General features: G+C 39.0%; 1 protein-coding gene across 1 annotated transcript in view; it reads left to right on the top strand.

Annotated features, from left to right (window-relative positions):
* LOC134442946 (NACHT, LRR and PYD domains-containing protein 3-like) overlaps positions 1-18,343 on the top strand; it is a 59,556-nt gene that overhangs the window by 8,189 nt on the left and 33,024 nt on the right. The window contains exons 2-10 of the mRNA XM_063192904.1: positions 1,887-2,006; positions 4,807-4,920; positions 6,464-6,577; positions 6,805-6,918; positions 7,813-7,926; positions 9,471-9,584; positions 9,812-9,925; positions 10,820-10,933; positions 16,967-17,080. Of these exons, the coding sequence (XP_063048974.1) occupies positions 1,945-2,006; positions 4,807-4,920; positions 6,464-6,577; positions 6,805-6,918; positions 7,813-7,926; positions 9,471-9,584; positions 9,812-9,925; positions 10,820-10,933; positions 16,967-17,080 (974 nt within the window). The 5' untranslated portion in view covers positions 1,887-1,944. The remainder of the gene's footprint in view (positions 1-1,886; positions 2,007-4,806; positions 4,921-6,463; positions 6,578-6,804; positions 6,919-7,812; positions 7,927-9,470; positions 9,585-9,811; positions 9,926-10,819; positions 10,934-16,966; positions 17,081-18,343) is intronic.

The following is an 18,343-nucleotide window of genomic DNA, read 5'->3' as shown; positions in this document are numbered from 1 at the left end:
AAGTACAATCATGGTGCACTTAGAAAAAGTGTACTTGCAATATGTTAAAACGATTTACTTTAAAGCGCACAATAGAAAATCACACTTCAAAGACATTTGGGTGAAGTGTAATCATATTGCACTTTAAAAAAGTACAATTGCAATATGTTATTAAAAAATACACTTTTAGTAAGTTCACTATTAGAACACTATTAGTATATTCCTCTAAATACACTTTAGCCAAACATCTTCGAAGTCCACTTGAAGTATGGTTCGCTAAGTGTACTTTCTTTGAGAGCAACTTAATTACATCTAATTTTAAGTACACTTTAAATAAGCATATTGTAAACATACTTTTTCTTAGCACAAAAAGCACGAGTGCACTTTTAACATGCTACAGTATATCACGAAAGTGAATACACCCCTCACAGTTTTGCAGATGTTTGAGTATATCTTTTCATAGGAAAGCATTACAGAAATGTAACTTTGACACAATGATTAGTGACCTTTTAACAACATATTTAACCGCTTAAATTTCTTGTTCACTCAGAAAAAAAAAAATACAGCCATTAATGTTTGAACATGTACTCACAAAAGTGAGTACACCCCAGATTAAAATCCGGTAGAGAAGGGGCTATGTTGGCTCGAATCGTCTCAAAATGAAACGAAATGAAAAGGGATGACAAGGGAGGTCATCAGTGTGCGTTTCAACCTTTCTTTGCATTGAACTTTTAAATTTTGAGTCTGCATCTGGCTTAAATAGATTGGTGTGAGATTTGAATGCAATCCTATGGAGAATATCATGATCTGCTTCAGTAGTCACAGTGCATGTTGACATGCATGTTTCTTTTAGGTGTATTTCAGATTGCCAATGTTGACAGCATTCTGGCATCCCCAAACCATGTCAGTCCCACTACCATGCTTGGCTTATGAGAGGATACACCTTTTTTGTAAAACTCACTTGTTTACCACCACACATGCTTGACACCATCTAAAGCAAATTTGTTTATCTTGGTCTCTTCAGATCACACAACATGGTTCCAGTGATCCATATCCTTGGTCTGTTCATCTCTCTTGAGACCAAGATAAACAAATTTGCTTTAGATGGTGTCAAGCATGTGTGGTGGTAAACAAGTGAGTTGTACAAAAAAGGTTTAGACTCTCATAAGCCAAGCATGGTAGTGGGACTGACATGGTTTGGGGATGCATGAATGCTGTCAACATTGGCAATCTGAAATACACCTAAAAGAAACATACATGTCAACATGCACTGTGACTACTGAAGCAGATCATGATATTCTCCATAGGATTGCATTCAAATCTCACACCAATCTATTTAAGCCAGATGCAGACTCAAAATTTAAAAGTTCAATGCAAAGAAAGGTTGAAACGCACACTGATGACCTCCCTTGTCATCCCTTTTCATTTCGAGACGATTCGAGCCAACATAGCCCCTTCTCTACCGGATTTTAATCTGGGGTGTACTCACTTTTGTGAGTACATGTTCAAACATTAATGGCTGTATTTAGTTTTTTTCTGAGTGAACAGGAAATTTAAGCGGTTAAATATGTTGTTAAAAGGTCACTAATCATTGTGTCAAAGTTACATTTCTGTAATGCTTTCCTATGAAAAGATAAACTCAAACATCTGCAAAACTGTGAGGGGTGTATTCACTTTTGTGATATACTGTAAGTACACTTCAGTCATGCTTTTATTGTACTAAATTGAACCACTTTTTCACCTGGGTAAGGTGCCCTTGATTAAGACACCTAACCCTACATTCCTGTGACTGTAACTAATACCCTGCGATGTCTGTACGTCACTTTGGACAAAAGTGGCTGCTAAGTATAATGTAATGTAACAGTGGGCAACCAAAATATGTATACAATGTTGTGTGTCCTGACCAGGTAATGAGGTGAGGTGCTGCCATCTGGTGGAGGAGAGGGTCAGTACGGGCTCCTCAGGATGAGTTCCCCTGGTAACCAGGAGTCCCAGCTGGGACAGGAACTGGCAGCTCACTCTCATAGGTAACTTGGACTCAAGACAATCTCGACTTCAGGAAGGAAGAACACGTTCAATAATTTTATATTAAAATTTTAGATTTAGGCTCAATATTCATCTATTGCTCTGTATCAAACCAAAGAGTCACCCATATTCAGGCCCATGAGATAAGGTTTAAAACATATGAGCAAACATTATCTGTGTTTGTTCGTGGCATGGAGAATAGACCAGGCTGTCCATGAGGAGTGACAGGTCAAAGAATGAGCCACCTGATGTCAATTGTGTTGCTCTGAGCAGCAACTACTGTAAACATTTGCTTGAGCAAAGACAGACACTGCAGGTGTGGATTTAATCTTTATCTTTGAACATTTAAGTGAAAAAGACGTCCGCGACACTGCTTGTCTAACCGTGTATTTAATAGAGCAACGTTTCGACCTTCAAGTCTTCATCAGGCAAAGTTGTATTTAACCCTATACTGCACGGTGTTGCCATATGGCAACATACCATTCTTTTGGCATTTCCTGGTATTTAAATATAAATAATAGACACTGATTGGTTTTCATATTGAAACTGTGGCCTTGTTTTATCCAATTATGTGGTTTGTTGACATCACATGACACTACACACTGCCCCAGGCTCGCTCTTTCCCTCACTGTACATGAGCGTGTGTCCTTGACAGATTGCTCTGGCATTGGTCAAGATTTCTCACACTTTTTGAAATATTTACAAAATTTAAAAAAATATTGGGATGATCTATAGTTAGAATCAAAGAAAAGGGGGGCGCACCTTGCATCAATTTTTTTTCTTTATTTTTCTGTGCACAGACGCGTTTCGGCGTGTGCCTTCCTCAGTGTGCAAAAAAGGTTTTGCACACTGAGGAAGGCACACGCCGAAACGCGTCTTTGCACAGAAAAATAAAGAAAAAAAATTGAGGCAAGATGCGGCCCCCTTTTCTTTGATTGTAAGTATTAAGTTGGGACAGCACCCATAAAAGTTATCAAGAAACCTGAGTGAAGCTTGCTACCTACTTGATTTAGATGATCTATAGTTAGTCATGATCTGTTTTCACCATTTTGTTTTGTTTTCAACTAAAATTATTTCATTTTTATGTTGAAAAATAGGTGTGTTGCCATACGGCAACATTGTGCGGTAATGGAACAAGACGGTCAATAGGGAAAGTGTATTGATACAATTACCCAATTCTAATTGATTGATTAATTGATTTATTTATTGATTGAATGATTGATAACTGATCATATTTATAATTAGTGTAAATGGCAGTCTGTAAAGAACATAAAAAATGTTATAATAGGTGTACAGAACTGTTTTATGAGTTTTCACTCTGAGCACATGCAGAAAAGCGAACAAGGCCTATGCAGCCTCCCCCGATTGCCAGAGGTATACCACAAAAATCCCCAAACCCCAGATTAGAGCATAAAGCTACTGTCATCTTGACCATTTCCAGCCTCCAAAATGTTTTGACTTCATGTGTCTGTTATAATTAGGCTAATTAGCACACAACGTTTGTGCAAATCTGTCAACCCGATCAAAAAATATTGTACAAAGTCAACCATTTTGAAAGTCAGCCATTTTAAAAGCATAATATCCAAATTTCCAACAGCTCATAAGCCAATTATATTATTAACACACAAGATTTACTGCAAATCCCAGCACCCATTGAAAAGTTGTGGCCTAAACAAAAGGTAGGCCGTCTCGAAAGATTGCCAACTTCAAAGTCAGCCATCTTGAAAGTCAGCTATCTTGAAAGCACTGGCCTCACAATTTTACATGGCTTATTTACTTATTACAGAGTGTTATCACACAAGGTTTAGTGTAAATCCAAGCATCCATTCAAAAGTTATGACAAACAAACTGTCGGTTATGTTGAAAGATGCCTGGGTCGCAAATCGGCCATCTTGAATGTCGGCCATCTTGAAAGTGTTGGCTTCCAAAAATAAATCAGTTAATTTACATATTATAGACAGTTACCATACACATTTTTGTGCAAATCTATGCACAGATTTTATGTTGACAGCAAATATATTCATTGATGATTGGCCAACGTAATACCACTGAAATACTGTTTTTTTCGGGGATATAATAAACAGCATTCACTTGTTCTCTCAGTGGCAAAAATGTGTTAAATAACTCCCTTGAACTTGTGTGAACTATGTTTTTCTGAGATAAAAACAATTATATTTCTATAAAATAATCCATAATGTTGTATGACCCTTGTTTTGTCTTGGAGGGAAAATGTACACTAGATCCTTTCCGTAACTGCACAATGTTGCCATATGGCAACAAACCTAAAAGTACCCCCCCCCCCAAAAATAAATAAAAAAAATAAATAAATGCAAATATGTCTTAAGAAGTTCATTTTATGTGACAAAAACCACAGTAAGATTTTTTTCCATGATGGGATAATAATGTGTGCAGTATAGGGTTAATAGAGCAATGTTTCGACCTTCAGGTCTTCATCAGGCAAATTAAATTCACAGTAAGACAAGCGGTGTCACGGACTTCTTTTTCACTTGGATCTACTCTCATTGTCCTGCAACTGGCCCATCGGGTGGAATGTGCACCCATCTACTCCTCTGAACTATCTTTGAACAGTTGTGGATTAGACATTTAGATCAAGGACTTCTAGCACGATTTCATATTTAGTTTAACATTTCTTTAACCTCCCAGGACCATCATTGCAAAATTGTTGTGATTATCATCTACAGCTGTGTAGTAGTACAACTGACTGAATGAAACCAGTTTCCAAAATCCTACTTTCTGTATGTAGTTTTTCTTTTTAAATACTTTTTTCCTCTTATTTGTTAGTGGCATAGAGAAGAGACCAGGGTCTCCTACAGGGAGCTGTGTGTCCATGAGGAGTGACAAGTCAAAGGATGAGCCACTCAGGTTCAAAGGGGCGGAACCTCCACCTGACCAAAGGTATGATGAGCCACACCTCCTTTTTGCTGAAAACTATATCAATAGTGTACCGCTGTCACGTTGATACCTTCAACTTTGAACTTTGCAGAAAACCAATGGCTGAAGACAATCCACACACCCTCCCCTTATCAAATAGTCTTTAACTTGGAAAGGACACCACTTATTTTGAAAGGTGATTTCAAACCTTTCTTTTGGATGTCTATTGTAACCAGTGCTGGGAAAGTTACTTTGAAAAGTAACTAATTACAAGTACCAGATACTTCTCCAGAAAGTAATTGTGTTAGTAACAGCGTTACTTCACTATAAAATTATTTTTTGTGTTACTTTTTTGTGCTTAAAATGTCAAAGAAACGAACAGTTAAATGGTGTTTTCATCCTTGTTCTGTGATGTTATTTTGGCTGTGATGTTATTTTGTCTCAAGATGCTATCAAATATCTTCATGACCCTGGCCTATTATCAATGGTGAATGTTAATCCAGTTCACAACGTAGGGATGTGCTCATTTCTCTTCCACGAGATGGATTTTTTTGCAACAAGAGCCCTTAACAACTTCGACCCCACAGTGGATGGGGCATCATGTTTTCAACCACATACCTGGCGATTATTTTGTTGCGCTCACTCGTGTCCTGAGAAATCAGGTTTGGCTTGCCTCCCTCTCCCTCTTCGATACAATTGAAACTAGCTGCATGGCTTGGAGGTGTGCCACCATGCGATGTTGAGAAGTGCTTAGTGAAATTAGAGTCGCGCCTTACAGACATAACTTTGTTTCCAAGGCACAGTATACGTTGGATATGAACATTCTTAGCTTTGACTGCAACTAGCGTGAAATGATTCTGGTATTTGCCATTGGAACATGCAACCTCGCGGCTTTACTGCCGTTGTCTCTTCTATTCTTTATCCATGCGCTTCCTGTGAACTTGGTGTGTAGAATGACTTGTGTTTACGCACGTGGGAGCATAGCTGACACTCCGCTCCTTAACACTTTTTTAGCAAATCACGTTCAGCTATTTTGTTCTCATGCAAGCAAAGGGTGAATGTGAGCATATTAAAAGCCAGCTTGGTACAGCTTTGTTATTGCCATTTGCTCCTAGATTTTGTCAGCAGCCAGTGCACACTGGCGCCTCAATTCATAAAATTGCAGTGCATGACGTTACCTCCCGAGTAACGGCAACAGCGTTACAGTTATGGATAAAGTAATTAAGTAATTATTCCGTTACTCAAAATGAGGCTCCATTTGTAACGCCGTTATACTCTAACGCCGTTACTCCCAGCACTGATTGTAACCCCAGGAATATTGTCAGTATAGTTTGAGATGCAAGAGGGTGGATATTTGTTCAATTGGCGTGGAATTACCTATTTAGCGCTTTTATCATGATTTCATATGTAGTTCAAAACTTCTTCAACCTTCTAAGACCATCATTGCTGCATTGTTGCAAAATTCTTTTACAACTGTGTAGTAGAGCAACGGACTGAATGTAACCTGATCTCAACATGTTACATTCTGAATATTGGTTTCTAAAACACTTTTCTCTCTGATGGTTAGTGGCAAAGAGAAGAGACCAGGGTCTCCTACAGGGAGCTGTGTGTCCATGAGGAGCGACAAGTCAATGGATGAGCCACTCAGGTTCAAAGGGGCGGGACATCCACCTGGCCTCAGGTACCTTCAGACAGATTTGTTCAATTGGCGTGGAATGACCTATGTAACACTTTTGTTAAGGTTTCATATGTAGTTCAAACTTCTTCAAGCTTGTAGGATGATCATTGCTGCATTGTTGCAATATTCTTTGACAACTGTGTAGTAGTTTAACTGATTGAATGTAACGTGATCTCAACATGCTACATTCTGAATCTTGGTTCTAAAACACTTTACTCTCTGATCGTTAGTGCAATAGAGAAGAGATCAGGGTCTCCTACAGGGAGCTGTGTGTCCATGAGGAGTGACAAATCAAAGGATGAGCCCCTCAGGTTCAAAAGGGCGGAACCTGCATCTGACCAAAGGTATGTTGAGCCCCACCTCATTGGCTGATGTTCAGTGCTGTTGACTTTGACATGATAGATCACTTCTCTGGGATGGTTATGTAAATTTACATGTTAAATGTAAAGCCAAACCTACATATTTAAGCAAAGTCTATATTAAATAGAAACATTAAGATGACACTAAATACTATCTTTAACTAATGGGAGCGATCAACATTTTATTGCAGTATTTTGCTGTCCTCTGCATAGGCCATCAGAAGACTTATTTGAGCTTCATATAAGTTGTTGAAGTTATGTTCCTACTGAGATTACTAGACACACTTTCATAAAAAGTCAATTATCACAGACGTCCCATCACACACAAGGTGTTTGATTGCTCTGAAAATGACATTGAATGTGAGTTTTCCAGATTTCAGAGGCCTGCTGTTCAGACCGTGATGGTTTTTCTTCCATGGTCATTGACTTTTGAGAAAGTGATTCTAATAATCTCAGGAAGAATTAGAAAACAAGAGAATATGTTTTACATAAATACAGTATATCTACTGAAGGCATTAACAGAGCAATACTGCACTAAAATATCAATGTCGAGGGACTGCTGTGAAGATGTGAGATCATCTAAAGATAACTGGAGCATTTTGTTAAAGACTACATCAATCAAATACAGTATATCTACTGAAGGCATGTGATGCCGTGCCTGGCCAGCATGTCATCCCAGACGCCTTTAAACTTGACTGTCGCTCCAGCCCCTACACTTCCGCGTTTGGTTACTTCAAGTTAAAAACGCTTTTCTGGACTACTGTATTTAAGCATGAACTTTTGGACATTGTGTCATGTTGTTAAATTGAATGTAACCTGATCTCAACATGCTACTCTCTGAATCGTGGTTTCTAAAGCTCTTTTCTCTCTGATCGTTAGTGGCATAGAGAAGAGACCAGGGTCTCCTACAGGGAGCTGTGTGTCCATGAGGAGTGACAAGTCAAAGGATGAGCCACTCAGGTTCAAAGGGGCGGAACCTCCACCTGACCAAAGGTATGATGAGCCACACCTCCTTTTTGCTGAAAACTATATCTATAGTGTACAGCTGTCACGTTGATGCCTTCAGAAGTTTGCAGAAAACCAATGGCTGAAGACAATCCACACACCCTCCCCTTCTCAAATAGTCTTTAACTTGGGAAGGACACCACTTATTTTGAAAGGGGATTTCAAATCTTTCTTTTGGATGTCTATTGTAACCAGTGTTGGGAAAGTTACTTTGAAAAGTAACTAATTACAAGTACCAGATACTTCTCCAGAAATTAATTGCGTTAGTAACAGCGTTACTTCACTATAAAAGTAACTAGTTACCAGGAAAAGTATTTTTTGTGTTACTTTTTTTTGTGCTTAAAATGTCAAAGAAACGAACAGTTAAATGGTGTTTCCATCCTTGTTCTGTGATGTTATTTTGTCTCAAGATGCTATCAAATATCTTCATGACCCTGGCCTATTATCAATGGTGAATGTTAATCCAGTTCACAACGTAGGGATGTGCTCATTTCTCTTCCACGAGATGGATTTTTTTTGCAACAAGAGCCCTTAACAACTTCGACCCCACAGTGGATGGGGCAACATGTTTTCAACCACATACCTGGCGATTATTTTGTTGCGCTCACTCGTGTCCTGAGAAATCAGGTTTGGCTTGCCTCCCTCTCCCTCTTCCATACAATTGAAACTAGCTGGATGGCTTGGAGGTGTGCCACCATACGATGTTGAGAGGTGCTTAGTGAAATTAGAGTCGCGCCTTACAGACATAACTTTGTTTCCAAGGCACAGTATACGTTGGATATGAACATTCTTGCCTTTGACTGCAACTAGCGTGAAATGATTCTGGTATTTGCCATTGGAACATGCAACCTCGCGGCTTTACTGCCGTTGTCTCTTCTATTCTTTATCCATGCGCTTCCTGTGAACTTGGTGTGTAGAATGACTTGTGTTTACGCACGTGGGAGCATAGCTGACACTCCGCTCCTTAACACTTTTTTAGCAAATCACGTTCAGCTATTTTGTTCTCATGCAAGCAAAGGGTGAATGTGAGCATATTAAAAGCCAGCTTGGTACAGCTTTGTCGTTGCCATTTGCTCCTAGATTTTGTCAGCAGCCAGTGCACACTGGCGCCTCAATTCATAAAATTGCAGTGCATGACGTTACCTCCCGAGTAACGGCAACAGCGTTACAGTTATGGATAAAGTAATTAAGTAATTATTCCGTTACTCAAAGTGAGGCTCCATTTGTAACGCTGTTATACTCTAACGCCGTTACTCCCAGCACTGATTGTTACCCCAGGAATATTGTCAGTATAGTTTGAGATGCAAGAGGGTGGATATTTGTTCAATTGGCGTGGAATTACCTATTTAGCGCTTTTATCATGATTTCATATGTAGTTCAAAACTTCTTCAACCTTCTAAGACCATCATTGCTGCATTGTTGCAAAATTCTTTTACAACTGTGTAGTAGAGCAACGGACTGAATGTAACCTGATCTCAACATGTTACATTCTGAATATTGGTTTCTAAAACACTTTTCTCTCTGATGGTTAGTGGCAAAGAGAAGAGACCAGGGTCTCCTACAGGGAGCTGTGTGTCCATGAGGAGCGACAAGTCAATGGATGAGCCACTCAGGTTCAAAGGGGCGGGACATCCACCTGGCCTCAGGTACCTTCAGACAGATTTGTTCAATTGGCGTGGAATGACCTATGTAACACTTTTGTTAAGGTTTCATATGTAGTTCAAACTTCTTCAAGCTTGTAGGATGATCATTGCTGCATTGTTGCAATATTCTTTGACAACTGTGTAGTAGTTTAACTGATTGAATGTAACGTGATCTCAACATGCTACATTCTGAATCTTGGTTCTAAAACACTTTACTCTCTGATCGTTAGTGCAATAGAGAAGAGATCAGGGTCTCCTACAGGGAGCTGTGTGTCCATGAGGAGTGACAAATCAAAGGATGAGCCCCTCAGGTTCAAAAGGGCGGAACCTGCATCTGACCAAAGGTATGTTGAGCCCCACCTCATTGGCTGATGTTCAGTGCTGTTGACTTTGACATGATAGATCACTTCTCTGGGATGGTTATGTAAATTTACATGTTAAATGTAAAGCCAAACCTACATATTTAAGCAAAGTCTATATTAAATAGAAACATTAAGATGACACTAAATACTATCTTTAACTAATGGGAGCGATCAACATTTTATTGCAGTATTTTGCTGTCCTCTGCATAGGCCATCAGAAGACTTATTTGAGCTTCATATAAGTTGTTGAAGTTATGTTCCTACTGAGATTACTAGACACACTTTCATAAAAAGTCAATTATCACAGACGTCCCATCACACACAAGGTGTTTGATTGCTCTGAAAATGACATTGAATGTGAGTTTTCCAGATTTCAGAGGCCTGCTGTTCAGACCGTGATGGTTTTTCTTCCATGGTCATTGACTTTTGAGAAAGTGATTCTAATAATCTCAGGAAGAATTAGAAAACAAGAGAATATGTTTTACATAAATACAGTATATCTACTGAAGGCATTAATAGAGCAATACTGCACTAAAATATCAATGTCGAGGGACTGCTGTGAAGATGTGAGATCATCTAAAGATAACTGGAGCATTTTGTTAAAGACTACATCAATCAAATACAGTATATCTACTGAAGGCATGTGATGCCGTGCCTGGCCAGCATGTCATCCCAGACGCCTTTAAACTTGACTGTCGCTCCAGCCCCTACACTTCCGCGTTTGGTTACTTCAAGTTAAAAACGCTTTTCTGGACTACTGTATTTAAGCATGAACTTTTGGACATTGTGTCATGTTGTTAAATTGAATGTAACCTGATCTCAACATGCTACTCTCTGAATCGTGGTTTCTAAAGCTCTTTTCTCTCTGATCGTTAGTGGCATAGAGAAGAGACCAGGGTCTCCTACAGGGAGCTGTGTGTCCATGAGGAGTGACAAGTCAAAGGATGAGCCACTCAGGTTCAAAGGGGCGGAACCTCCACCTGACCAAAGGTATGATGAGCCACACCTCCTTTTTGCTGAAAACTATATCGTGTACAGCTGTCACGTTGATGCCTTCAGAAGTTTGCAGAAAACCAATGGCTGAAGACAATCCACACACCCTCCCCTTATCAAATTAGGCGAGTACATCTATGCAAAAAAAAGACCTAACCCCAAAAAAATTGATACAAAAGGTTTTTCAACTGATTTTGTTACCTCTAAGTGTCCTTAATAACATACTAAAAATCTAGGAAAATCTGACTTCAGGAAAGGTGTCATTTTCAAGATCAAAGTTTTTTAAAATAAATGTTACTACATGATAATTACATTGGCATGAACTAACATATTTTCAGGATCTGTTTGTTTGGAGTGCTGTTTGGGTGGATAAAGACACTACTGCTATGATAATATCCATGTGCTGTTTGTCAGGGCACATCATCAGTGATGAATCATGGTGTCACTGGGTATTTTGGGTCTTTCAGCAGCTGAACTGAATAGACAGGAGCCACTACATGTGTAAGTAGAGGGCAAGGTGAAACGGTTGGTACTGGAGACAGACAATGTCCTGAAAGGACATAGGGCTTTAGCATAGCTTTCGGGTAAGCCAGAGTAGGGCCTGTTGTAGCTTCATAGGCAAGGGTCAGGGCCTTGTATTCAATTAGGGCATGAAAAAGAGGACATGACTGGGAAACTGAGGCTATGTGGTCAGAGAATGATAGATGGTCATCATCAATGACACCTAGATTTCTTGTGAGCTCGAAATCATGGCAACCTAAATCTTTGGCTGGGATCACCAGCAGTGCATTTGGGCGAGGCTCAACTGAAGGTTGCATTCCTTCATACTTGTGGATAGTTCAGAGAGGCAAGCGGAAATGTGTGTGACCGTGGAGTCATCTGGCACAAAGTAACTGTGCTTCATTGGTGTAACAGTAGTATGAGAAGCTGTGAGAACAGATAACATGACCCAGTGATGTGGTGTACATGGCAAATAGGAGTCCCAGCACCAGCCCTTAGGACACCTCTGTGGAGAGGTTATGATTTGAGGACAGCTGACCTTGCCCTTGATACATGCTAAGAATGATACCACCAGACTCAAAGAATGTCTGGAAAAGAAACATAAAACTCAATTATTTATCTAAGAGAGATGTTAAATAATCATCTTTTGAAAAAAAAAATGCTAGCTGGTGTGTCTGCACAAAGATTTTTAGATTTACTACAAAACAAAAAGATATGTCCATAATCTCTTCTGAAGATATCTTCTGGCTTGCTAGAAACAAAATAAAAGAGTAATTTTGAGCTTGGCTTTTTCAGATTTTGAGGTTTTGCATTTTGAAATGTAATGCATATTTAATTACATATAGTCCAATTAGCATATTAAAACATAACATTTCAGAAAACTTGCAATACATTTTTTTCTCACAAATATGTGAGTAATCACCGGATTAAGTTTCATGGTGATATCGGCAAGCTAAATATTTTGGCCTATTCACCTGGAGTGTCTCTTGACCCATATAATAAGCCTATGGCAGCCATGTTGAAAAAACTCATTTCCCAAAGTCAGATTTTACTAGATTTTTAGTATGTCATTTAGCAGGTCCAATAGTAATAGAATCCATAGAAAAACCTTTTGTATCAATTTTTTTGGGGTTAAACCCTAAATGTACTCGCCTAGGCGAGTACATCTATGCAAAAAAAAGACCTAACCCCAAAAAAATTGATACAAAAGGTTTTTCAACTGATTTTGTTACCCCTAAGTGTCCTTAATAACATACTAAAAATCTAGGAAAATCTGACTTCAGGAAAGGTGTCATTTTCAAGATCAAAGTTTTAAAAATAAAGGTTACTACATGATAATTACATTGGCATGAACTAACATGTTTTCAGGATCTGTTTGTTTGGAGTGCTGTTTGGGTGGATAAAGACACTACTGCTATGATAATATCCATGTGCTGTTTGTCAGGGCACATCATCAGTGATGAATCATGGTGTCACTATGTATTTTGGGTCTTTCAGCAGCTGAACTGAATAGACAGGAGCCACTACATGTGTAAGTAGAGGGCAAGGTGAAACGGTTGGTACTGGAGACAGACAATGTCCTGAAAGGACATAGGGCTTTAGCATAGCTTTCAGGTAAGCCAGAGTAGGGCCTGTTGTAGCGTCATAGGCAAGGGTCAGGGCCTTGTATTCAATTAGGGCATGAAAAAGAGGGCATGACTGGGAAACTGAGGCTATGTGGTCAGAGAATGATAGATGGTCATCAACAATGACACCTAGATTTCTTGTGGCCTTATTTGAGGCAACAGTAGCAGAATCCATATTGAGCTCGATATCATGGAAACCTAAATCTTTGGCTGGGATCACCAGCAGTGCATTTGGGCGAGGCTCAACTGAAGGTTGCATTCCTTCATACTTGTGGATAGTTCAGAGAGGCAAGCGTAAATGTGTGTGACCGTGGAGTCATCTGGCACAAAGTAACTGTGCTTCATCGGTGTAACAGTAGTATGAGAAGCTGTGAGAACAGATAACATGGCCCAGTGATGTGGTGTACATGGCAAATAGGAGTCCCAGCACCAGCCCTTAGGACACCTCTGTGGAGAGGCTATGATTTGAGGACAGCTGACCTTGCCCTTGATACATGCTAACAATGATGCCACCAGACTCAAAGAATGTCTGGAAGAACTTGAGACACATAAAACGCAATTATTTACCTAAGAGAGATGTTAAATAATCATGTTTTGAAAAAACAAATGGTAGCTGGTGTGTCTGCACAAAGATTTTTAGATTTTACAAAACAAAAAGAGATGTACATAATCTCTTCTGAAGATATCTTCTGGCTTACTAGAAACAGAATAAAAGAGTAATTTTGAGCTTGGCTTTTTCAGATTTTGAGGTTTTGCATTTCGAAATTTAATGCATATTTAATTAGATATAGTTCAATTACCATATTAAAACATAACATTTCATAAAACTTGCAATACATTTTTTTCTCACAAATATGTGAGTAATCACCGGATTAAGTTTCATGGTGATATCGGCAAGCTAAAATTTTAGGCCTATTCACCCGGAGTGTCTCTTGACCCTTATAATAAGCCTAGCAGCCATGTTGAAAAAAACTAATTTCCCAAAGTCAGATTTTACTAGATTTTTAGTATGTCATTTAGCAGGTCCAATAGTAATAGAATCCATAAAAAAACCTTTTGTATCAATTTTTTTGGGGTTAAACCCTAAATGTACTCGCCTACAGGGCGTCGAGCATATCAAACCTCTTCCGAGGGGTGGGGACAGGCTAAAAAGACTTAGGCCTAATCAGAGGCAGACTTTTTGGATACACCAACTGGATGCCATGCGCTATACTGGTCTAAATGAGGATATTGATTTTACTTGTTTTTGTGATTTTTATTTGTACTTCTGGTCATTTTTTCTGTGGCATCACTTATTACCCCAGGCTATTTTTAATCTTTGTTTTCTATGGTGTGCGCAAATGTGTGTAGTGCTTATGGGTCACATGTGGTGATGTCACTATTTAAGGGAGGCCTTTCTTTTCAATGATGAAGACCTGGTGAGGTCGAAACATGTCGGCTTTTTAATGTAACCCCAGCCCAGTACCATTAAAGGCTTTTTAATGTAACTTATCGTTTGGGCACCTTATTTTGGAGTGCCTGGATGAACTCTTCTCTCTGAACTGATCCCCGATATCCAAGAGCACCCAAAAACTTAAATGAACAGACTGAAGACTGCTTGAGCTTCCAGCCACCTGTGTGCCTTTCATTGCCAAAATAATGTTCTGACTTTTATCTAAATTATTTGGTGATATCCCTCACAACAGTGCAACAGCACATAGGCCTAATGGCGAGAGTTTTTCCCTCAGCACGTAATGAAAGCTATAATCGGACGTCTAATGACAGGTGGTGCTGACGGACAGCGCACGAGGGAAAGAAGTTGCAAACTTGATCGTGTTCGGTTTCGTCAGTCCAGCGGAACACTTCTGGCTCTAGAAAATGAATCTGTATTGCAACAAATCTAGTTAGGCCTAGGTCTATATAGGCTATCCAAGATATTTAATTTAGATATTTAATTTAGTTTTCACCACCTCGTGAAGTGTTTAGACCTGGCCTATTTAATGTCGCTGTAAATTGGTGTAATGTAGCAGAAAGTGCGAGACATTCGTTGGACTCGTTCCACGCAACAAGTTGTGAAATTATTTCTTAACGGTTTTAACCGCATCATTCGCGACTCTCGAGCAGTTTGAGAACTGCGAAGAATGAGAGAGAGAGAGGGCAGTGACTATACCATGTCACTGAGACTATGTGTGTGTGCTGCGCCTACTGAATCCAAGTGCAGAAAAAACATATCCATATAGATTATTACATAATGCACCATCTTATTACATTTCCATCAAAAAAAAAGTTGCGGCCGTATTCCGTAATAAATTTCGCATTTTGTAATAATTTATTACAAGATGAGAAAAAAGTTATTACGAAATGCGTTCAAGAAATGTATTACGAAATGCGTAAATTATTACACAATGCGGCGATTGTCACCACATTATGTAATAATTTGTTACATTATTACATATTGCACCGTTATTACATAATGCGGCGTTACATGCCTTCAGAACTTAAGGCAATCTACACACTCTCTAAAGACAATCCACACACCCTCCCCTTATCAAATAGTTTTTAACTTGGAAAGGATACCAGTTATTATTATATCCCCGAAACGCGGAGCGTCAGGGATGTAATGGTTTTGCGTGCGCCGCCGCGTCCGCCGCGTCCGCCGCGTCCGCCGCGTAAGGTCTTTCGTGTTAACGCGATAACTTTTGAACGGATGTTTGGATTTGTCCCAGATTTTTTGGGTGAATGCTCTAGGGCAGGTTCATGAACTGATTCGAGTTTGGAGGTCAACACTTTCAAGATGGCTGAATTCAAGATGGCCGAATTTTTGTTTGGCCCATAACTTCTGACTGGGTGGATGGATTTCTCCCAGATTTGGTGTGTTAATGTTCTAGGGTAGGTTCATGAACTTATTCGAGTTTGGAGGCCAACACTTTCAAGATGGCTGAATTCAAGATGGCCGAATTTTTGTTTGGCTCATAACTTCTGACCAATCGGATGGATTTGTCCCAGATTTGGTGTGTTAATGCTCTAGGGTAGGTTCATGAACTGATTTGAGTTTGGAGGTCAACAGTTTCAAAATGGCACAATTTTTATTTGGCCCATAACTTCTGACTGGGTGGATTGATTTGCCCGGTACTACCTTATTTTAACAGTTCACCATTTAAGTGAATCTACCATATTGGGTACAGTGTAACAATATTTAATACCATGTAATACTAGTGTAATACCAGTGTAACAATAGGTAATACCAGGTACAGTGTAATAACCAATGTACAATATTTAATACCATGTAATACTAGTGTAATACCAGTGTAACAATATGCAATACCATGTAATACCACTTACACAAAAATACATGATGTAGTACAAAATTGGTACATGGTGTTACACTGGTATTACATGGTATTAGATAGTGTTGCAATGGTTATTACACTGTACCTAATGTGGAATATTCACTGTAATAGTAAACCATTAAAACAGTGTTACCATTTGCCCCATTTTTTGCTTCATTTTCACAATAGTCATTTGGTTTTAAGCCTATGCACGTCATTTCTTTAATATTTTGTATTGATCATATACGTTTATGAAAAGGTGGACGGGAGTGGTAGGAATGATGGGGGACTGAAAGCGTTGCGTTTCGGGATATACCTTAAGCAGTCGAAGGCGACTGCACAGGCAGTCTAGTTTTGAAAGGTGATTTCAATCCTTTCTCTTCAATGTCTATTTGAACCCCATTCCATTGGTATGGAATGACTTATTTAGCACTTTTATCAAGATTTCATATGTAGTTCAAAACTTCTTCAACCTTCTAGGAACATCTTTGCAACATTGTTGCAATATTCTTTGACAACTGTGTAGCAGTGCAACTGATTGAATGTAACCTGATCCCAACATGCTACTCTCTGAATCTTTTCTCTCTGATCGTTAGTGGCATAGAGAAGAGACCAGGGTCTCCTACAGAGAGCTGTGTGTCCATGAGGAGTGACCAATCAAAGGATGAGCCACTGAGGTTCAAAGGGGCGGGACCTGCATCTGACCAAAGGTATGTTGAGCCCCACCAGCTTCATGGCTGATGTTCAGTGCTGTTGAACTTTACATGGTAGAGCACCACTATGGATGTTTATGTAAATCTACATGTTAAATGTAAATCCAAGGCCCTGCCGTGGCCAACCGGTGGGTCAGTTGTCTGCCATACAACTGACCCAGGTTCGATTCCCGGCCCGGGTAATTTGCCGACCCCTCCCCATCTCTCTCTCCATTCGTTTCCTGTCCACCTCTCAAACTGTCCTGTCATCAATAAAGTCGTAAAAGTTTGAAATGTTAATCCAAACCTAAATATTTAATCAAAATCTAATATTGAATAGAAATATTTTGATGAAATAAAATACTATCTTTAACTAATAGGAGTGATCAACAATTCATTGCAGTATTTAGCTTGTTTCTGCATAGTGATGAAGTGGTATTAACCTTGTATTAACTCCAAAAATACAACTTTATTTCATTTTAACATACGGCTGTCCTCTGCATAGGCCATCAGAGAAAAGTATTTGTTCTTCACGTAGGTTCTTAGTGTTAGGTTTGTACAAATCATCACTGAAGTTTAATCATGGTCTGATAGTACACCTCTCAAATCTAGAAAATCTTAATTTCAGAACTTCCAAGCATACAAATACCTTTTGGGAATGTACACATATTTTTCAAAACGTTTTCACGAAAGTGAATACACCCCTCACAGTTTTGCAGATTTTTGAGTATATCTTTTCATAGGAAAGCATTACAGAAATTTCACTTTGACACAATGATTAGTGACCTTTTAACAACATATTTAACCGCTTAAATTTCTTGTTCACTCAGAAAAAAACAAAATACAGCCATTAATGTTTGAACATGTACTCACAAAAGTGAGTACACCCCAGATTAAAATCCGGTAGAGAAGGGGCTATGTTGGCTCGAATCGTCTCGAAATGAAGCGAAATGAAAAGGGATGACAAGGGTCAGTGTGCGTTTCAACCTTTCTTTGCATTGAACTTTTACATTTTGAGTCTGCATCTGGCTTAACCCTTGTGTTGTGTTCGTTAGCTGCATACACCTGTGGTGTTCGGGTCATTTTTGACCCGTGATAACAAAACTCAGCTACAAAATACCTAGAAACACTAGTTATCATCAAATATTGCTTTTCATATCATGGCTAACTTGGTATGTATTCATATCCATGGAAATATTACTTGATGTATTCATCTTTTTGACTTTAAAGATCTTTTATCTTACATTATGCAAATCGTTTTTGATGACCAAAACTATCAAA

This window comes from Engraulis encrasicolus, unplaced genomic scaffold (genome assembly GCF_034702125.1).
Source record: "Engraulis encrasicolus isolate BLACKSEA-1 unplaced genomic scaffold, IST_EnEncr_1.0 scaffold_26_np1212, whole genome shotgun sequence".
Classification (NCBI taxonomy): Eukaryota; Metazoa; Chordata; class Actinopteri; order Clupeiformes; family Engraulidae; genus Engraulis; species Engraulis encrasicolus.
The sequence above is the reverse complement of the archived record's forward strand: the minus strand, read 5'-3'. Positions and strand labels throughout refer to the sequence as shown.